Source organism: Ricinus communis, chromosome 7 (assembly GCF_019578655.1).
Source record: "Ricinus communis isolate WT05 ecotype wild-type chromosome 7, ASM1957865v1, whole genome shotgun sequence".
Lineage (NCBI taxonomy): Eukaryota > Viridiplantae > Streptophyta > Magnoliopsida > Malpighiales > Euphorbiaceae > Ricinus > Ricinus communis.
Window position 1 is genome coordinate 7,788,794 of NC_063262.1, and position 14,915 is coordinate 7,803,708.

General features: G+C 32.1%; 2 protein-coding genes across 10 annotated transcripts; one reads left to right on the forward strand and one right to left on the reverse strand.

Annotated features, from left to right (window-relative positions):
* Window positions 1–4,981: 4,981 nt before the first annotated feature.
* On the forward strand, window positions 4,982–5,591 carry LOC8286139 (S-protein homolog 1). Its single transcript, XM_002531996.3, has one exon. The coding sequence runs from the start codon at window positions 5,088–5,090 to the stop codon at window positions 5,517–5,519; it is 432 nt and encodes a 143-aa protein (XP_002532042.2). The 5' UTR covers window positions 4,982–5,087; the 3' UTR covers window positions 5,520–5,591.
* Window positions 5,592–7,144: 1,553 nt separating this feature from the next.
* On the reverse strand, window positions 7,145–14,395 carry LOC8286279 (probable inactive receptor kinase At5g10020). Of its 9 annotated transcripts, none has more exons than XR_007216611.1 (5): window positions 13,133–14,395; window positions 10,725–12,389; window positions 8,871–9,083; window positions 8,396–8,507; window positions 7,780–7,917 (listed from the first exon to the last, which is right to left on the reverse strand). XR_007216611.1 is itself a non-coding variant. In XM_002531995.4 (3 exons), the coding sequence occupies exons 1-3, from the start codon at window positions 14,094–14,096 to the stop codon at window positions 7,340–7,342; spliced, it is 3,207 nt and encodes a 1,068-aa protein (XP_002532041.2). In that variant the 5' UTR covers window positions 14,097–14,389; the 3' UTR covers window positions 7,145–7,339. The 9 variants fall into 9 exon arrangements, 1 of the variants encoding a protein (XP_002532041.2); XR_007216609.1 differs by having other exon boundaries at window positions 8,684–9,083; XR_007216612.1 differs by adding an exon at window positions 9,382–9,553 and having other exon boundaries at window positions 8,396–9,083.
* Window positions 14,396–14,915: the final 520 nt, after the last annotated feature.

Consider the following 14,915-nt stretch of genomic DNA (forward strand, 5'->3'; position numbering starts at 1 on the left):
AAACCCTATAAAATCATATTATCATATTCAAAAACCCTACATATTCATATTATCATATTCAAAATCCAAGAACATAAAAGTTATCCGTTTCAAAATTCAGGAAATATGCATATCATAAAAATATGTAAATCATGCAAGAAATCTAATTCTATCACATACAACATTTAAAAAAAATAACAATCATAGAAAGAAATCATGAAACCCTAACATGTTTCTAACAAAGAAAATAGGAAAAAAAATAAAAAAAAATTAGAAGAGATGGGAAAAATGATGATGTGGATGTTGTGAAACTCTCAGGTTGTCACCATATTATACAGATCCTCGAGTCTCAGGAGTAGGAGAGGAAGTTGATCCAAATGGGATAGGAATCTAGAGTGTTTAATGGGTTTTGTATTTACTTTTGGAAATCATAATACATATGCCAAAATCCTATCAATCGTTCTATACTCAGTTGCCAACCACCTAAGCCTATGATTTTCTTTTCTATTTATAGGGAAAGGTTAGGAAAATCCTAGAAAGTTAGATATACTTTTCATTTAATTATTAATAATTCCAAGAATTAAAGATAAAAATAGCTTTATTAAAATCTTTTCTTAATCGATAAATACTAGTTTTTTTAATAACTTGGAATAATACTAATAAATATCCATTTAATTATAAGAATAATAAAGAATTAGATAATTATTGATAAAATCTCTTTTAGAAAGTCGATTTTGATGGTTGTGAGTGTTTAGAATTGGAAATACATAAAAAACGATGACAAAAAGACAAGTTTTGAGCCAACTGGTACTGCGAAGAGCCGATTTAGCTTTGTGCACAGTCGATCAGCTGTATGCAGAGCCGATTGGCTCTAAATGACAGACTCAGAAAATTTCCAATTTAACCCTCGAATTTGGCCAGTTTACTGATTTTGACCCTAAATTTTAATTTTTTGATCAATCTAACCTAATTTGATTTTCAAACACAGTATTTAGTTCAATTAATTATAACTCTAATCGGAATTTTGACATTCTCCAATTCCGTAAGACTCGGAAAAATTAACAAGTTTCATCATCAAATTTTCTATAATTTTTTCGATATCAAAATTCAGAAAATGAGTGCTGACACTCCTCTTTCACAATTGTGCATCAAAACCCACACTTTTGGTTGCCCTCTTGCTTTCTGGAAATAAGACCAACTGGTAGAGATAGAGGACCAGCTACTAGAGGAGCAAATGGTAGAAAGACAAGTAAAGGGTGAGATAAAGGTAGAAATTCAAGCAACTCAAGCACTATAAAACCAAGTCAAGCATGTATTTTTGTAAATCCAGCAAGTTAAAAGGCACAAACCTATGAAAGTTTAGTGTTAATTGATTGTATGATATCTTTTTCCTAATTGGTTAATTTTGAAATTGATACTCTTTTTGGGCACCTTTTGGTGGATTAAATCAATTGGCAGCAACATTCGTCCTTAAAGTTATTAATTCACTTTATTCAATTTTTTAACCTTATAATTTATTATCTATTTAATAAATTAAATTAATATTTTATTAGTTTTTAATAAATAAAAGTAAAATAAAATTATTTACTAACGATTAATTTCTTAAAAAGTTTACATAAATAACAATATTTTTCATTTTAACAAATTTTAGATAAATTTTATTTTTATAAAATTAATTTTAAAAATATAAAATTTTATTATTCATGTAATTAAATATTTTTAAATATAAAAATAAAAATAGTAAATTTTAAATTATAATATGAAAGAGATTTATCTTTTCATTAGTAAATAAATTTTATTTATTAAAAAGGAATATAAAATTAATTTAATTTATTAAATAGATAATTGATTGAAAAAATTGGACAAAGTAAATCAATAAAAATAATTGTCTAAAAAAATATTCAAGAGAAAAATATTGGTAGCATTCTTATATATTACTAAGATAAAAATACTTTTTTTTTTTTTTTTTTGTTAAATGCACTATGGATATAGTGTTCAGTGCACTTAAAGGCTAAAATTTCTGTGAAGCCAGATAGCATTGCTTTACTGATCAGTGTGCTTATACATTGTTATGAACTGGATCTTTCTATGATTCTGAAATACATTTGATTACTATAATAACATAACACATGTTTAGATATCTGAATTCTGATTATTTAGTTATATTAATATTTTAACTTTTAATTTAATTTAATAAATTATTTTTATAATTTTTTAAATACTTTTAATTTTTATTTTAATAAACATATATTTTAACTCCATCTAGTGATAACATTAAAACACGTGGATATAAAATAATTATATATCAACAAATATTTAAATATCATAAAAATACAAATTGAGATGTAAATCAAATTAAATTAAAAATTAAAATATTAAAATTACCAAATAATTAAAATTCAGATATATAAATATACATTTGGCTTAATATTTATACAAGTGAAGCTTTTGCAGTTGTGTATGCATATCATATTTTCACTATTCCATTTAATTTTATCTATCTCCTATTACCTTAATGCCTCCATCCAAAGAGGGTATAATAATTTTGTTTATATAAAAGAAATCCTAAGAGGTAAACAGTAATATATTTATTGTAGTATAATAATCATAAATATGAAGGATAAACAATATAGGATTAAAAAGTAATAGGAGATAGATAGCATATTAGGCAGACTAGTCTCAATAATAAAATATTATATTCATAGTTAGTCTGATTACATAGAAAATCAATACATATTACATTAAATTTTTCTACCAATTCTCCACCATTAAATACAGCAATCAATCTAAATTTTTCTTCTTACAATCACTTCTAGTGATATAGATGTAAAGAAACTAAAAAAAGAAAGAACAAAATGAGTAAAGCGTTCATGTAAACCAAAGCAAACTCAATGCTCCTTTTGTTTTTTGAAAAATCATGTTTCTTCTCCTCTTTCAAGAAATCAATTTTATGTTTGATCCCACCCCCACTTCCAGTCCCCCTTCCCCACCTACCCACTTATGCTACTCCTTTTCTTCAACCTTAACTCAAAATTGACACTAGTATTAAGCCTAATGATATTAAAAATTTAAACATTTGTCTCATTTTATAAATTTGGTCCATCTTTTAACTAATTGATTGCTATTATAATTAAATTAAAATCTCGGTCAAAGTTGAATACTACTCTCTTAATTCTAGTTACTGACTTTTTTTTTTTACTTTACCAATTTCTTTTACCTTTTGAGAAAAATGCATAAAATCACGATAAAAATGAGGAAAAAAATGACTTCACCATTTATTCTTCTTCTTGATTCATGAATTTCAGTTGTCATTCACTTTCTTATTCATCTATAATTTGATTTTGGTAACCATGTGTCATATGTAAATATATATGACAATGACGTGTAACTTGTTGATAGTATTTAATGACATATTATTTTTCACGTTACTCTATTTTAACCGATATTTTAATTTGGCTATAATTGTAGTCAATTAAACAAATCATACTATTTAAATAAAAATTAAAAGGACGAATCAAATTTATAATTAGACATAAATATTTGAATTTTTAGTGTCATTAGATGCTAGTATTATTATTTGTATCAGTCAGTGGGTTTCCTGTAAGACATGTTCCACGCACTCCTTCCTTGCTTCTTCTTTTTTGTGTCAGTTTCAACAATTTTAATTCCAACTCATTTCTCACTTGTAGAGGATTTGTTCAGAGATCTTTCGTCCCATACGCTGCTCTTTTCATCACTTACACAATTAATAATAAGAATACAACAATTAATAAATAAAATAATATATCATCATATAATTAATTTAATCTATGGATAACATGATAAACTGAATCTATCTGAAAATTTATCGACCTAATCATCTGCTACAAATCGGTAGTAAAGTTACATAATTAAAATAAAAGGGTGAATCCTTAATTAGAGAACAAAGAGAATTGATAAGTGAGAGCTACATATATAAATAGTTAAAGGGTATCTAAGACTTCTTCTACCGGTGTTTGACCCTATTCAAAATATTTGATATGGAAATGCAAAAAGCTTAACAGAATGATCTATTAGTGTAATGGAAACAAAAATAAAAGAAGTGAAAAATATAATATTAAAATTTGAGATAATTATATATTTTGGTGTCTAACCTTGTCAAAAAATGATAATCGAGTGGTTGAATTTTTAATAGTAACAATTAAGTGTGGCAATATGAAAAAAATAATAGTAAAATAGTATTTTTAGCGGGTTACATATTATAAATACCAATGTAGATTTTTTTACATTAAACGAGATAAAAAATAAGCGACATGTGATAAAATGTATCGTAGAAACAATAAAAAGATAAATTTGTCCATTATTTACAATTGTATTTTTACCAAAATTGTTAGAATTTTATATCACAATAAATATTAGAATTTATGAATTGAAAATTAAGGATTATGATTCTTAAATTGAAGATTAATAGAGATTAGAGAAAGGGAGTTATATAAGATAAAATTTATCCTAAAGTTATATATCACTAATCAATCTACTTTAATTTTTGACACGTTCAATATCTTTAAGAATTTAAGAAAAATCCGAAAGTCACCAACTAAAACCACAACTTTATTATTTTTTTATAAGTTGTCACACTCAATTGTTAGTTTTAAAAATTCAATTAATGGATTGTAATTTCTTGACAAGTTCAAACACAAAATATAATTATTTTTTAAATTTTCAAGAAAGAAAATAATACAATACGATAAATAATAAGAGAAAAAAGTAAATATTCAAGACCAGAGTTAAGTCCTTCATTCATTATAGAGATTTAGAAAAATGAAAAAGAAACCAAAAAAAGAACAGGACAAACAAGTTTAAGGATACTGGTTGACTTATTTCTTGACAATTTGATGCTTTACAAATCCTTGCATTTTCCATTATCAGCATTCTAATTATTGATCATGATTTACTGAATAGCAGTATATGAGAACACAATTAATGATAAACCTACATTCTCTTCTTGTATGCGCTATAGTTAGCTAACTTTTCAACCATAAATATAAGAGCAGAAGAAATAGCATTAAGTATAAACATACGATATTCTGGTTTGCTAATTGTGCGTAGTAGAAAACAAGTGAAGAAACATGAGTAGGCTGAATGTGGCCTTGTTCATCATATTGGCTATTATGGCTATGAACAGCCCTTGTGTTAATGCAAGACCAAAAACTTACGTGCACATTATTAATGGCTTGGTTGCCAAGTACGTCTTGAACATCCACTGCTACTCCAGAGATGACGATTTAGGGCATCATACACTTCCAGTCTCAGGCCATTTGGACTGGAGTTTTGGAACAAGCATATTCGGGAATACAGTGTTCAAGTGTGACATGAACTGGGCAGGTGGCCATGGTGTCTTCAAAGTCTTTTGGGAGGATGAACAGCTTCAACGTAAATGCCATTTCAACAATTGTATTTGGCTGGCTGCGATTGATGGTTTATACGTAAAGGATCTTCGCATAAACAGATTTGTATTTATGTATCCATGGCAGAAGTATTTAATTAAGCTACCAAAGTAAAGCTTAATTACCAAATGGTTTTAGCCCAAAACATATCTTATTTTAATAAAGTTCTCTATAATCCATCCTACACTAAGAGAGTTGCGAAATCTTGTTGTGTCTACGTCTTATCCAACGCTGAACCCAGAGTTTTCTTCTACTGTGCGTTTAGGTTTATTAGATGAGTCAGCATTTGTTGCTGACTTGTTTTTTTTTTTTTAAATAAAAAAAATACAAAGTCGGTAAAAACTGTCATTTCTGGTGGTCGGATAGTAGTTTAAAAAAGAAAATAAAAAAATAATACTTTCTATAATAAAGTTGATGATACTAATTAAAATTGTTAAAAAGTATAAAATTCGGTGATTTTTAAGTAATTAGGTCTTATATTTTAGAAAAAACTTCATTAGACTACTTTGTAGTTTGATATATTTTCATTTTAGGATTCATGGTCTGCTTTTTTCTATTTTAGCATATTGTGAATTTGACTGTTAAAAAATAATGGTCAAATTGCACAATACTATTACGAGATTCTGATATGCCACAGAATAATTATTGTTTTTCCAACTGCCACATCAGTACTTGCTAATGGTATATTATGCAATTTAGCTATTATTTGCTAACAATAATATTCACAACGTACTAAACTGGAAAAAAAAAAAACCGCAGATCCTAAAATGAAAATACGTTAAATCACATTATAGTTTATTGAAATTTTTCTTATTTTTTATTATTCAATCCTTCTAAAAATCTATTTACTGAGTAATAAAAAAATTATAATAAAAAAAAAATTATTTCTGAATATATCAAGCCGACGTCAGATAAAAATATTTTAAGAAAACACAATAGAGTTCCTTACTAGTAATAAAAAGAAAATTATAATATAGAACTAGAAAGATAGGGTAGAGCTAGGACAATTATTGTATGAGGTCTACCCAATGCTAGATACAGAGGCGGATAATAGATCGATATGAATATCATGAGCTGTCTGTAATAAAATTTGTTGTTGCTGATACTTTCTTCTCAATTTTTTCTTCTCCTTTTTCTATAACCCGAGCTCAAAGAAAGAAAAGATAAGAGGGCCCTATGAAGAATGTGGTCAGAAATTCATAATAGAGTCTGACCACAACGACCAAATTGATTATTTTCATGCATAAGAATACTAGATTATCTAGTATAAAAGATTTAAAAATCATCACAAACCTCCCTTTCCTTTTCTATTGCAATTTCTGGATTATTATCTGATAATTTTTAAACTTCCCATATATAAATAAAAGCATATTTTTTTAATTTACTTTAGAAAATAATAATTTTCTATGCCCCTTGATTGGAAAGTTGGAAACTACGTGCCACTTTAATGTGTAAAAAATTTCCTAACCCGAATTGCCAGGTCGATTGAGTCAAAGATTTAAGCTTGGATTGATTGTAAAGTAGTAGTAATAGTGTAAATCAAAAGAATATGGTGATATGATTAATGATCCAAGTTGGGCAAAGAGAAAAGCCTACTCAAGCAAGAAAAATATACAACTACAAAAGTTAAAAAGTGATGCACAGATTAAATGTTCATATGACGCCCTGCAATGAACCATAAAGTTCTCATTGCTGATAACATAAAAGAATTTGCAATCTTTTCCATTTGAACATCAAACTGAAAACACTGTCAAATAATCGATTGATTGGTTGTTCCTTTACAAGAAAATTTCCCACAAAAAAGAATGTGATAATTAGCCCATAAAATCAGAAGGCTAGAAACCAATTAATATAGAAAAAAAATGGGGGAAAAAATTAACAATTGGGTCGAGGAATGAAACAAAAAAATAATTCCAAGACACATGTACAAAATTTCAAACAGATATAGAACAGAGATCCTCCAAGACTTGTCTGATGTTAGGTCTCTCATTTACAGGGAGAATACACCTGAGAGATAAAGCAAGCAAATCATCCATAGCTTGTATGGGTTCTTCCCCACCTGCAATATCTCTGTCAATACAGTCCATTCGTCTTCCTTCTTGATCACACAACCGAACCCAATCCGGAAGATCAACTGCCCCTGATTGACCTGATATGATATCACCAGCACTTCTTCTGGTTAATAATTCCATCAAGATCACTCCAAATGCGTACACATCAGCCTTAAATGAGGGTGCTGGTTTAGATGCATTAGCAAGTTCTGGAGCACAGTATCCAAGTGCTCCTAGATTTAATATCTGTTCTGCTATGCCAGAAGGTGTCATCAGGCGGTGAAGACCATAATCGGTAAGACGAACATTATATTCAGGACCTTCAAGAAGTATATTTGTTGGCTTTAGATTTCCATGCAGCATGCCTCTATCATGAATGTACAACAGACAACGAGCAACATCAATCGCAACTTTTAGTCTTTGGCTGAATGATAACAGGGAGTATCTCCGAGGTGTAGATTCTGCATTACATATATTGATCAGATACTAAAATAATTACGAAAAGAAAAATCAATGAAACTGAGAGGTGCTCCTGCACATAATTTATAAGCACGAGTATGTGCAAACAAGACCATGGCTCCTGTATCAAGACTTTAAGCCAAATTTTCTAACAAGGACAATTCAAACACCATAGTACTAATATCATTTCATACGTCCATTGACAAAAGAAATACTCCCAGAAAAGGTATAGACAAAATTGAGGATTTTTGTAATACTCCAAGTCTGCTGTCAGAAAGAGAATATCTAAATTATCTGTATATAATACTCTTCTGTCAACTATCAGTAATAATCAAGGATTGACTTCTGGGCCACGTATGCCAAGCCAACTCCACCATAGCTGTTAGGTTAGGCCAATATTAGTCCACATATCCCAGGTTGTCATTATTATATCCTAAAACTGAAGCTTATAACTATCAATTAAGGACCAGCAATTCTCACATGTTAGCATCTGCATCAGTATAATCTTCAGCCCTGTTTCCATAATTGCCAGCCTCCCAAGGAATGTCATCGAAGCTAAAAGCAGAAACACATGACACCCTTTTATTGATCCCTACAGATTGGATCAAAAACAATTCTTGAATGAGGTACTCAACTCCAAGGATGAATCGAAAAAGAAATCTTTATTGGTTCTACATCCTTTTTTTATGAAGAGAATAAATCTTTTTATTGAAGGATTAGAAAAAAATGGGTCCGGAGGATCGAGAAAGAAAAATAAGAGGATCGAACCATTTCTTCTGACTCTGTTTCAAATTCGATAAATGTTGGTTGATCGTTTATTTCATGATAGTTCTATGATTCAGAGTATCATTCCCTATTGGATCCCTTTGAATTCTGTATTCAAAGTTGCAACCGAATCTATTCATGTATATGTGAGAAAACACACAGCAGGCACCGGTGAGAGCTCAGAACCAACCCAAGCATTAGCCGCTGCCGCTTGCACGATTTATGGAACTTCCCCCTCCCAGGGATTTTGCCGAGGGGCTTCTACGTCAAATGTGCCCTAATCTTAGCGCTTCCTTAGGAATACAAATAGCCAGCACCTACCTTCGAATTGATTCCCACCTCAGTCACCATTAAGTTTCTGAATAGCAATAACCAGATTTCACCACCACAAGGAAATTTTTGACTGTCGAAACCAAAATGGAAGAAATTCAATAGCCAAGTTAGACATGTAAACCATCATCTAGTGCACATTCTCCAAGCCAATATCCTTGAAATCTAGCAATATGGAAACACCATATATGTTTTCATTGACTACTACCTATGCATAAGCTAATTTGTATGTAACTAGGCCTAAGGCAGATCTACTTTTGACAGAATACAAGAAGCAGGTAGCTCCCTTATGGTATAGAAATTTTGTTGTCAGCACTCCTAAACCAACTAATACCTTAAATAATAAAAGCTTAATTTTCATTTAAACTTACTCAAACCTCTTCACACAACATGGAAGTTAGTCTTTGTTCCCCTCAAACAATGTTAGTCTTTGTTCCCCCTCAAACAATTCTTTTTGAGAACATTAAGTCTTTCTGACGAAATCAGTCTTTGGCCAACATTATCATTTGTACTTAAAGATTGTCAATTGTCTGTTCTTTTCTCCTGAAGCGAAAATAGTTTAAAAGTGTCATAAAGAAAATCCAAAAGAGATAAACTACAGACTTAAAACCTGCAGGAAAAAAATCAACCTAGAGCCAACAAGAATCAAAACTGCACAGTATATACTTCTTATACCCCGTTTGAAGTTTGAAGTGCTAATTACTAATGTTTTTCCAGAGGCAAAACAATTTAACACCAGAACTTTTATTCTCATTTCAGTATCTGCATATTTGTATTCATCTCTTTATGCATAATGATCCATTTACTAATCATAAACCCAATAATTCCAATATCATTATCCAATAAGCCACCTATGGATATGGTCACAAATGAAGCTGCAGAAGATCTATGAACAATCTGACACGTCATACACAAATCCACTCTAGGTATTAGGCAATTTGGATCATTAAACTTTTATTAGTGCAAAAGATTACCAATGTATCACAAATATCTCAGAGATGGAGAAACAACACAAAGACCCTTTAGTTTTCAAATAGCCACCTAATTCTCCATTAAGCTAATTACCCGCTTGATAAATCAAATACACTAGACAGTTCCTAAAAGTTCTGATAATTTATTAGATTACAATCAACTTTCACTCATATGAAAACTGGGCTAATTTAAAATAATCAGTTTGCTCGTACTGCTTAGGGCCTACTGTTCACAAGAAAGCACAGCATGAGCTGCAAGGTTCTCAAGAATTGCCAGACCACGAGACATCCATGATAATGTCAGAAACGTGTTGTACCAGCCAATAATATACTCCTGCTAAAACTTTAGTCTACTATGACAGTTGTCCATGGGACTACAACTATCCTTTTCTGCATAAATCTCCTACCCAAAACTCCCAACCTTTTGAAAGCTTCCAAGCAATTCACAACCTTCCATTTCGCCCTCTCACACTAATCCATAACCGAGTAACAGGCAGTACAAACATTCTATATTTCTATTTAATTGTAGCACCATTTAACTGAAGATGGTAAAAACACAATGTAATAAATTCTCATGTCATAGTTAGTTGGGTTCACCTAATGTCCCCACAACAGCTCTTAGCATTCCACAAATATAAATTATCATAATAGAGAAAATGGCATATAATTTCAAAATTTAAGAGACTTCAAGACCCAAAAAAAAGAAAGACTTTTTACGAAGGTTAGCAAGAAAATATGCTTACCATACAGATGTAAGGCTAAGCTGTCCCCATGGATATAGTCTGCTAGAAGAAGCCTCTCTTGCTCTCTTGGGCCCCAATAATATGCTCGCAATGGAACGATATTTGGATGTCTTACAGAGCCTATTCTCTTAACTTCCTTAGCAAATTCCTTTTTATGTTTAACCAATCCCACCCGCAACCACTTCACAGTTAACATATGTCCACCATCAAGAGTAGCTTTGTACAGAGTTCCATGGCTGCTTCTGCCGAGAACTTCTGCTGGAGCTCGTGATAACTCCTCTGCAGTAAATGCTAGTGATGCATCAAGGAAGAATAGTTCTCCAGCTAACCGATCTGGTGAATAGACATCCAACTTAACACATTGTTCACGTGGCTCAATAAAACGAGGTGAGGAAGTTAATGGAGAACCTGGGGAGGACTTCCTTCCAGATGTAGTGGGACAATTCTCTATCACATTGAGATTTGGAGGTGCAGAACCCACTGCCACACCCCCAGGTAAATCATGCTCGACAATTTCATTTCCAAATTCTGTCTGCCCAGATAATGACCTTGAATTCGTCGTAAGCAAGTGATCATTTGAAAAACTCAATGAAGTTGGCGGACGGTGAACATTTGATTGAAATTTGAAAAGGGAAGATCGTGCAGATGGTTCAACCTTACCATGTTCCCTTGTAGTTTGGCCACTAAAATCACTTCTTCCATGAAAATCCTTTTGCTGTGCCCGATGATAGGCCAGAAAAACCAAAATCGCTATAGTTACAACTGCACCGATGATAATTCCTATAGTTACACGATGCTTTGGGCCGTGATGTCTGCCTTGAACAGGAAGCTCATCTGGAACAGAATTTGTTGATGACCCTCCATTCAGAAAGATAAGTAACGAATTTCCAGGCTGAAATGAAGAAATGCCAAACTTTCTCAAGTTTTTTGGAACCACACCACTTAGATCATTATAAGACACATTGAACCCAATTAAGCTAGATGGAAGCTGATCAGGTATTTTACCCTTGAATTTGTTGCCAGATAAATCAAGGTACTGCAAGTAGGTAAGCTTGCTCAGTTCAATAGGCAGCTCTCCTGACAGGTCATTGTTTGAGAGATTAAGCAATTTGAGACTTGCCATATTACCTATATCTGAAACTAAACCACCACTTAAGGAATTGTGGGAAAGATCAAGAGAATCTATCTTTGGATAAGAAGGTAAAACTAATAATTCACCGACATGTGAACCTTGCAGGGGAATCGGCCCTGTAAACTGATTTCTTGAAAGATTCAGGTTTGTCAAAGCCATTGAAGTAAAGAAGCCACTTGGAATAGTTCCACTAAGTTGATTTAAACTAAGATCAATTGCAGACAATCCGGAACTGGCGCCCCATTGAGGAGGCAAATTACCTTCAAGGGAGTTATTCCTAAGAGAAAGCTTGCTTAACCTAGGAAACTGAGAAGCTAAGTTTGGCAAACTTCCTGACAACATGTTTGAACTCAAATCAAGAATCTCTATACTAGCTTCCCAATTCTGCATAACAGACAAATCACTGGAGATCATATTTCTACTCAGATCTATAACTGTACATCTCTTAAGAAAAGCTGGCAAAGAGCCTGATATTCCATTTGAGGAGAGAATCAAAGTATTTAGAGTTGTAGAGTTAATTCCATGAATAGAACCTGCAGACACATCAATGCCAAATATCAGATAGATACCATACAGCATCAGGAAGAATTAATTCCTTGATAGAACTTGTGCAACTAAAGATTTTGAGTATTGGCAACTGAAGATATAGCACTAAAAGTCATAATGGAAGAAGAGAATCATGAAATCTGTAGCCATTTTCTTGATAATATCAGACACCAAAATTTAAAAAATCTTTACTCTCCACTTATGTTATTATTTTAAATTCCTGTTGGCTCTATCCTATCCTCAAACCTTTTCATTTGAATTTCTCTTTATGTTTTTATTTACCATAGAGGTCTAAGTAATTAGAATCCGTAGATGAGTAAACAATACACATGCACCGGTTCCAGCTCATTTTCATATATGCAAGAAATCTTCACCAGGCTAAAACACAGACCCTTAAGGTCTGCCCTGTCTTTGAGGAAAAAAATAAAAAGAAGTGATTAAGCCTACCCAGAAATAGACTAATCAGTTAATCGCAGCACAAAAAGTCATTTTCAAAGAGAAAGTAACCAAAAAGAGCAGGAAGGAAGAGTCAAAATCAAATTTTGAGCACCAATAATACGACCAACTGTAAATACTAAATATTACATGTAAATAAAGATTTGTCGCAAATTAGTTTAAAAGTTCATCATAATTATTACCTCCGTTGACTTAAATACTCCAATCAAATACTAACAAAAAATAGACAAAAAATCAAAAACCCAATAATTGCAAAGATAAAAGATTTAACTACCTGTAAACCCATTGCCACTGAGATCCAGTTCTTCAATTGGCATCGACCCGTTCAACAATTCTTCCGGTATACCACCAAACAATTCATTGTTCTTCAATCTCAAGACCCTTAAACTCAGTAAAGACCCAAGCGAAGGTAACTCCCCATTAATCCCATTATCACTTAAATCCAAAACTTCCAAATTCCTGAATAACCCAATCACCTCTTCTTTCAAAAATCCACCATTCAATTTATTTCCACTGAAGTTGACAAACCGCACCGTATTAGCCAACCCAGAAACATTCTCTGCACTAAGACCATCAAGCTGACCATAGAACACATTATCACTCAAATCCAAATGCTCCAAATTAATCAATTCACTTAAAACCTCACCAACATTACCTCCAAACTTATTAGAACGCAAATCCAAAACCTTTAGTTGTTGCAAATTCCTAAATGGTACTGGTAATCCAACTGGAAACCCGCCTTCAAAACCATTTCTTGATAAATTTACATACTTCAAATTCCATAACTCCGCGATCCGACCCGGGATCGGCCCAGAAAAATTATTGTCAGACAGATCCAAGTACTGAAGTGAGCTCACGGATCCTAATGCGGGTACAATCCGACCTGTGAAACGGTTACCTGAAAGAGATAGATTTTGAAGGGATTTTAGGTTGAGTAATGTTGAAAACTTTAGGTCGCCGGAGAGACTCAGGCGGTCTAGAGAAATGGCGGTGATTAAATCGGTAGTCGGGTCGCAGGCGATACCTGGCCACGCAGCGGGGCAGGTGTTTAAGTCGGGCAGAGAAGAGAAGTTCCATGTTGAGAGGATTTTGTTAAGTGGGTCGGAGCTTATGCCTTTCTTAAATTCGAGTAAAGATCGGAGCTCCGATTGAGAAGCAGAAGTAGAAGGAGAAAAAGTGAAAAACAAGAGTGAAGTGTAAAGAAAAAGAAAGAAACGGAAACAACAAGTGAAACTCATTTAGAAGAAGCAAATTCAAGAAAACTATTCTGCTCTCTAATGAAACATTTCAAGAAAAAACAGGAAACCCTAGAAAATATGAAATCAGGGGATTATTAGGGTTTGTGGAGAGACAAGAAGAGAAGGAGAAAAGAGAAAAGTCTGTTAAAAATGGCGGTTTAAGGGTCAGGTGGAGAGTGTTGGTTGGTAGGAGTGAGTAACTACAGACTGTAAAGGAAAGGACATAACATACAAAACCCCTTCTCTCTCTTCTTCTTCTTCTTCTCTATTTTCTTTTCCTTTCCTTCCTCTTCTTCCCTGTGTTATTTAGGATGACATCCCTCAAGTTTACCTCAGTACATCTTTCTTTTTTCTCTTTTTAAAAATTATTACCATAATTAACAGTTATTTAAAAAGATTTAATTATATGTATTATGAGTATTTGCTATACTCCATATCAAAATTATTTAATTTGGATAAAATTTAATATATTCGAACTATATTTTGACTAAAATATTTGTTTTTAACATAAGTTATTACTATAATTAAAAAATATACTTTTTATACATTTAGTGGCCATGATTAGATTTTATTTAAAGAATACTGCGACAGAGGTATCAGAACGCCTATTAAAACAAATATCAAGGATCTAATTATAATTAACCATTATTTCTTTCTATCTTTGTTTTGTGGTACTTTTGAGGGACCCGCCCACGTGCCTTTTCTGTTTTAACGGCGTTAAGTGGACGTGTGTTTTTTGTTTCTATTTTTGGAACTCTTATTATTGATCTGTAAATGCAATTACAGGAGAGATTTTCGGCTGATCTAATCCAACTCATC

Bases quoted from the DNA above. Each gene is read 5' to 3' on its own strand.
- LOC8286139 (XM_002531996.3), top strand. From the start codon at position 5,088: ATGAGTAGGCTGAATGTGGCCTTGTTCATCATATTGGCTATTATGGCT.
- LOC8286279 (XM_002531995.4), bottom strand. From the start codon at position 14,096: ATGAGTTTCACTTGTTGTTTCCGTTTCTTTCTTTTTCTTTACACTTCA. The intron at 12,390-13,132 runs GTAGTTAAATCT...ATGTGTCTGCAG, and splicing joins CAGTGGCAATGGGTTTACAG to GTTCTATTCATGGAATTAAC. The intron at 7,918-10,724 runs GTAAGCATATTT...TATGTAATGCAG, and splicing joins CTTAGCCTTACATCTGTATG to AATCTACACCTCGGAGATAC.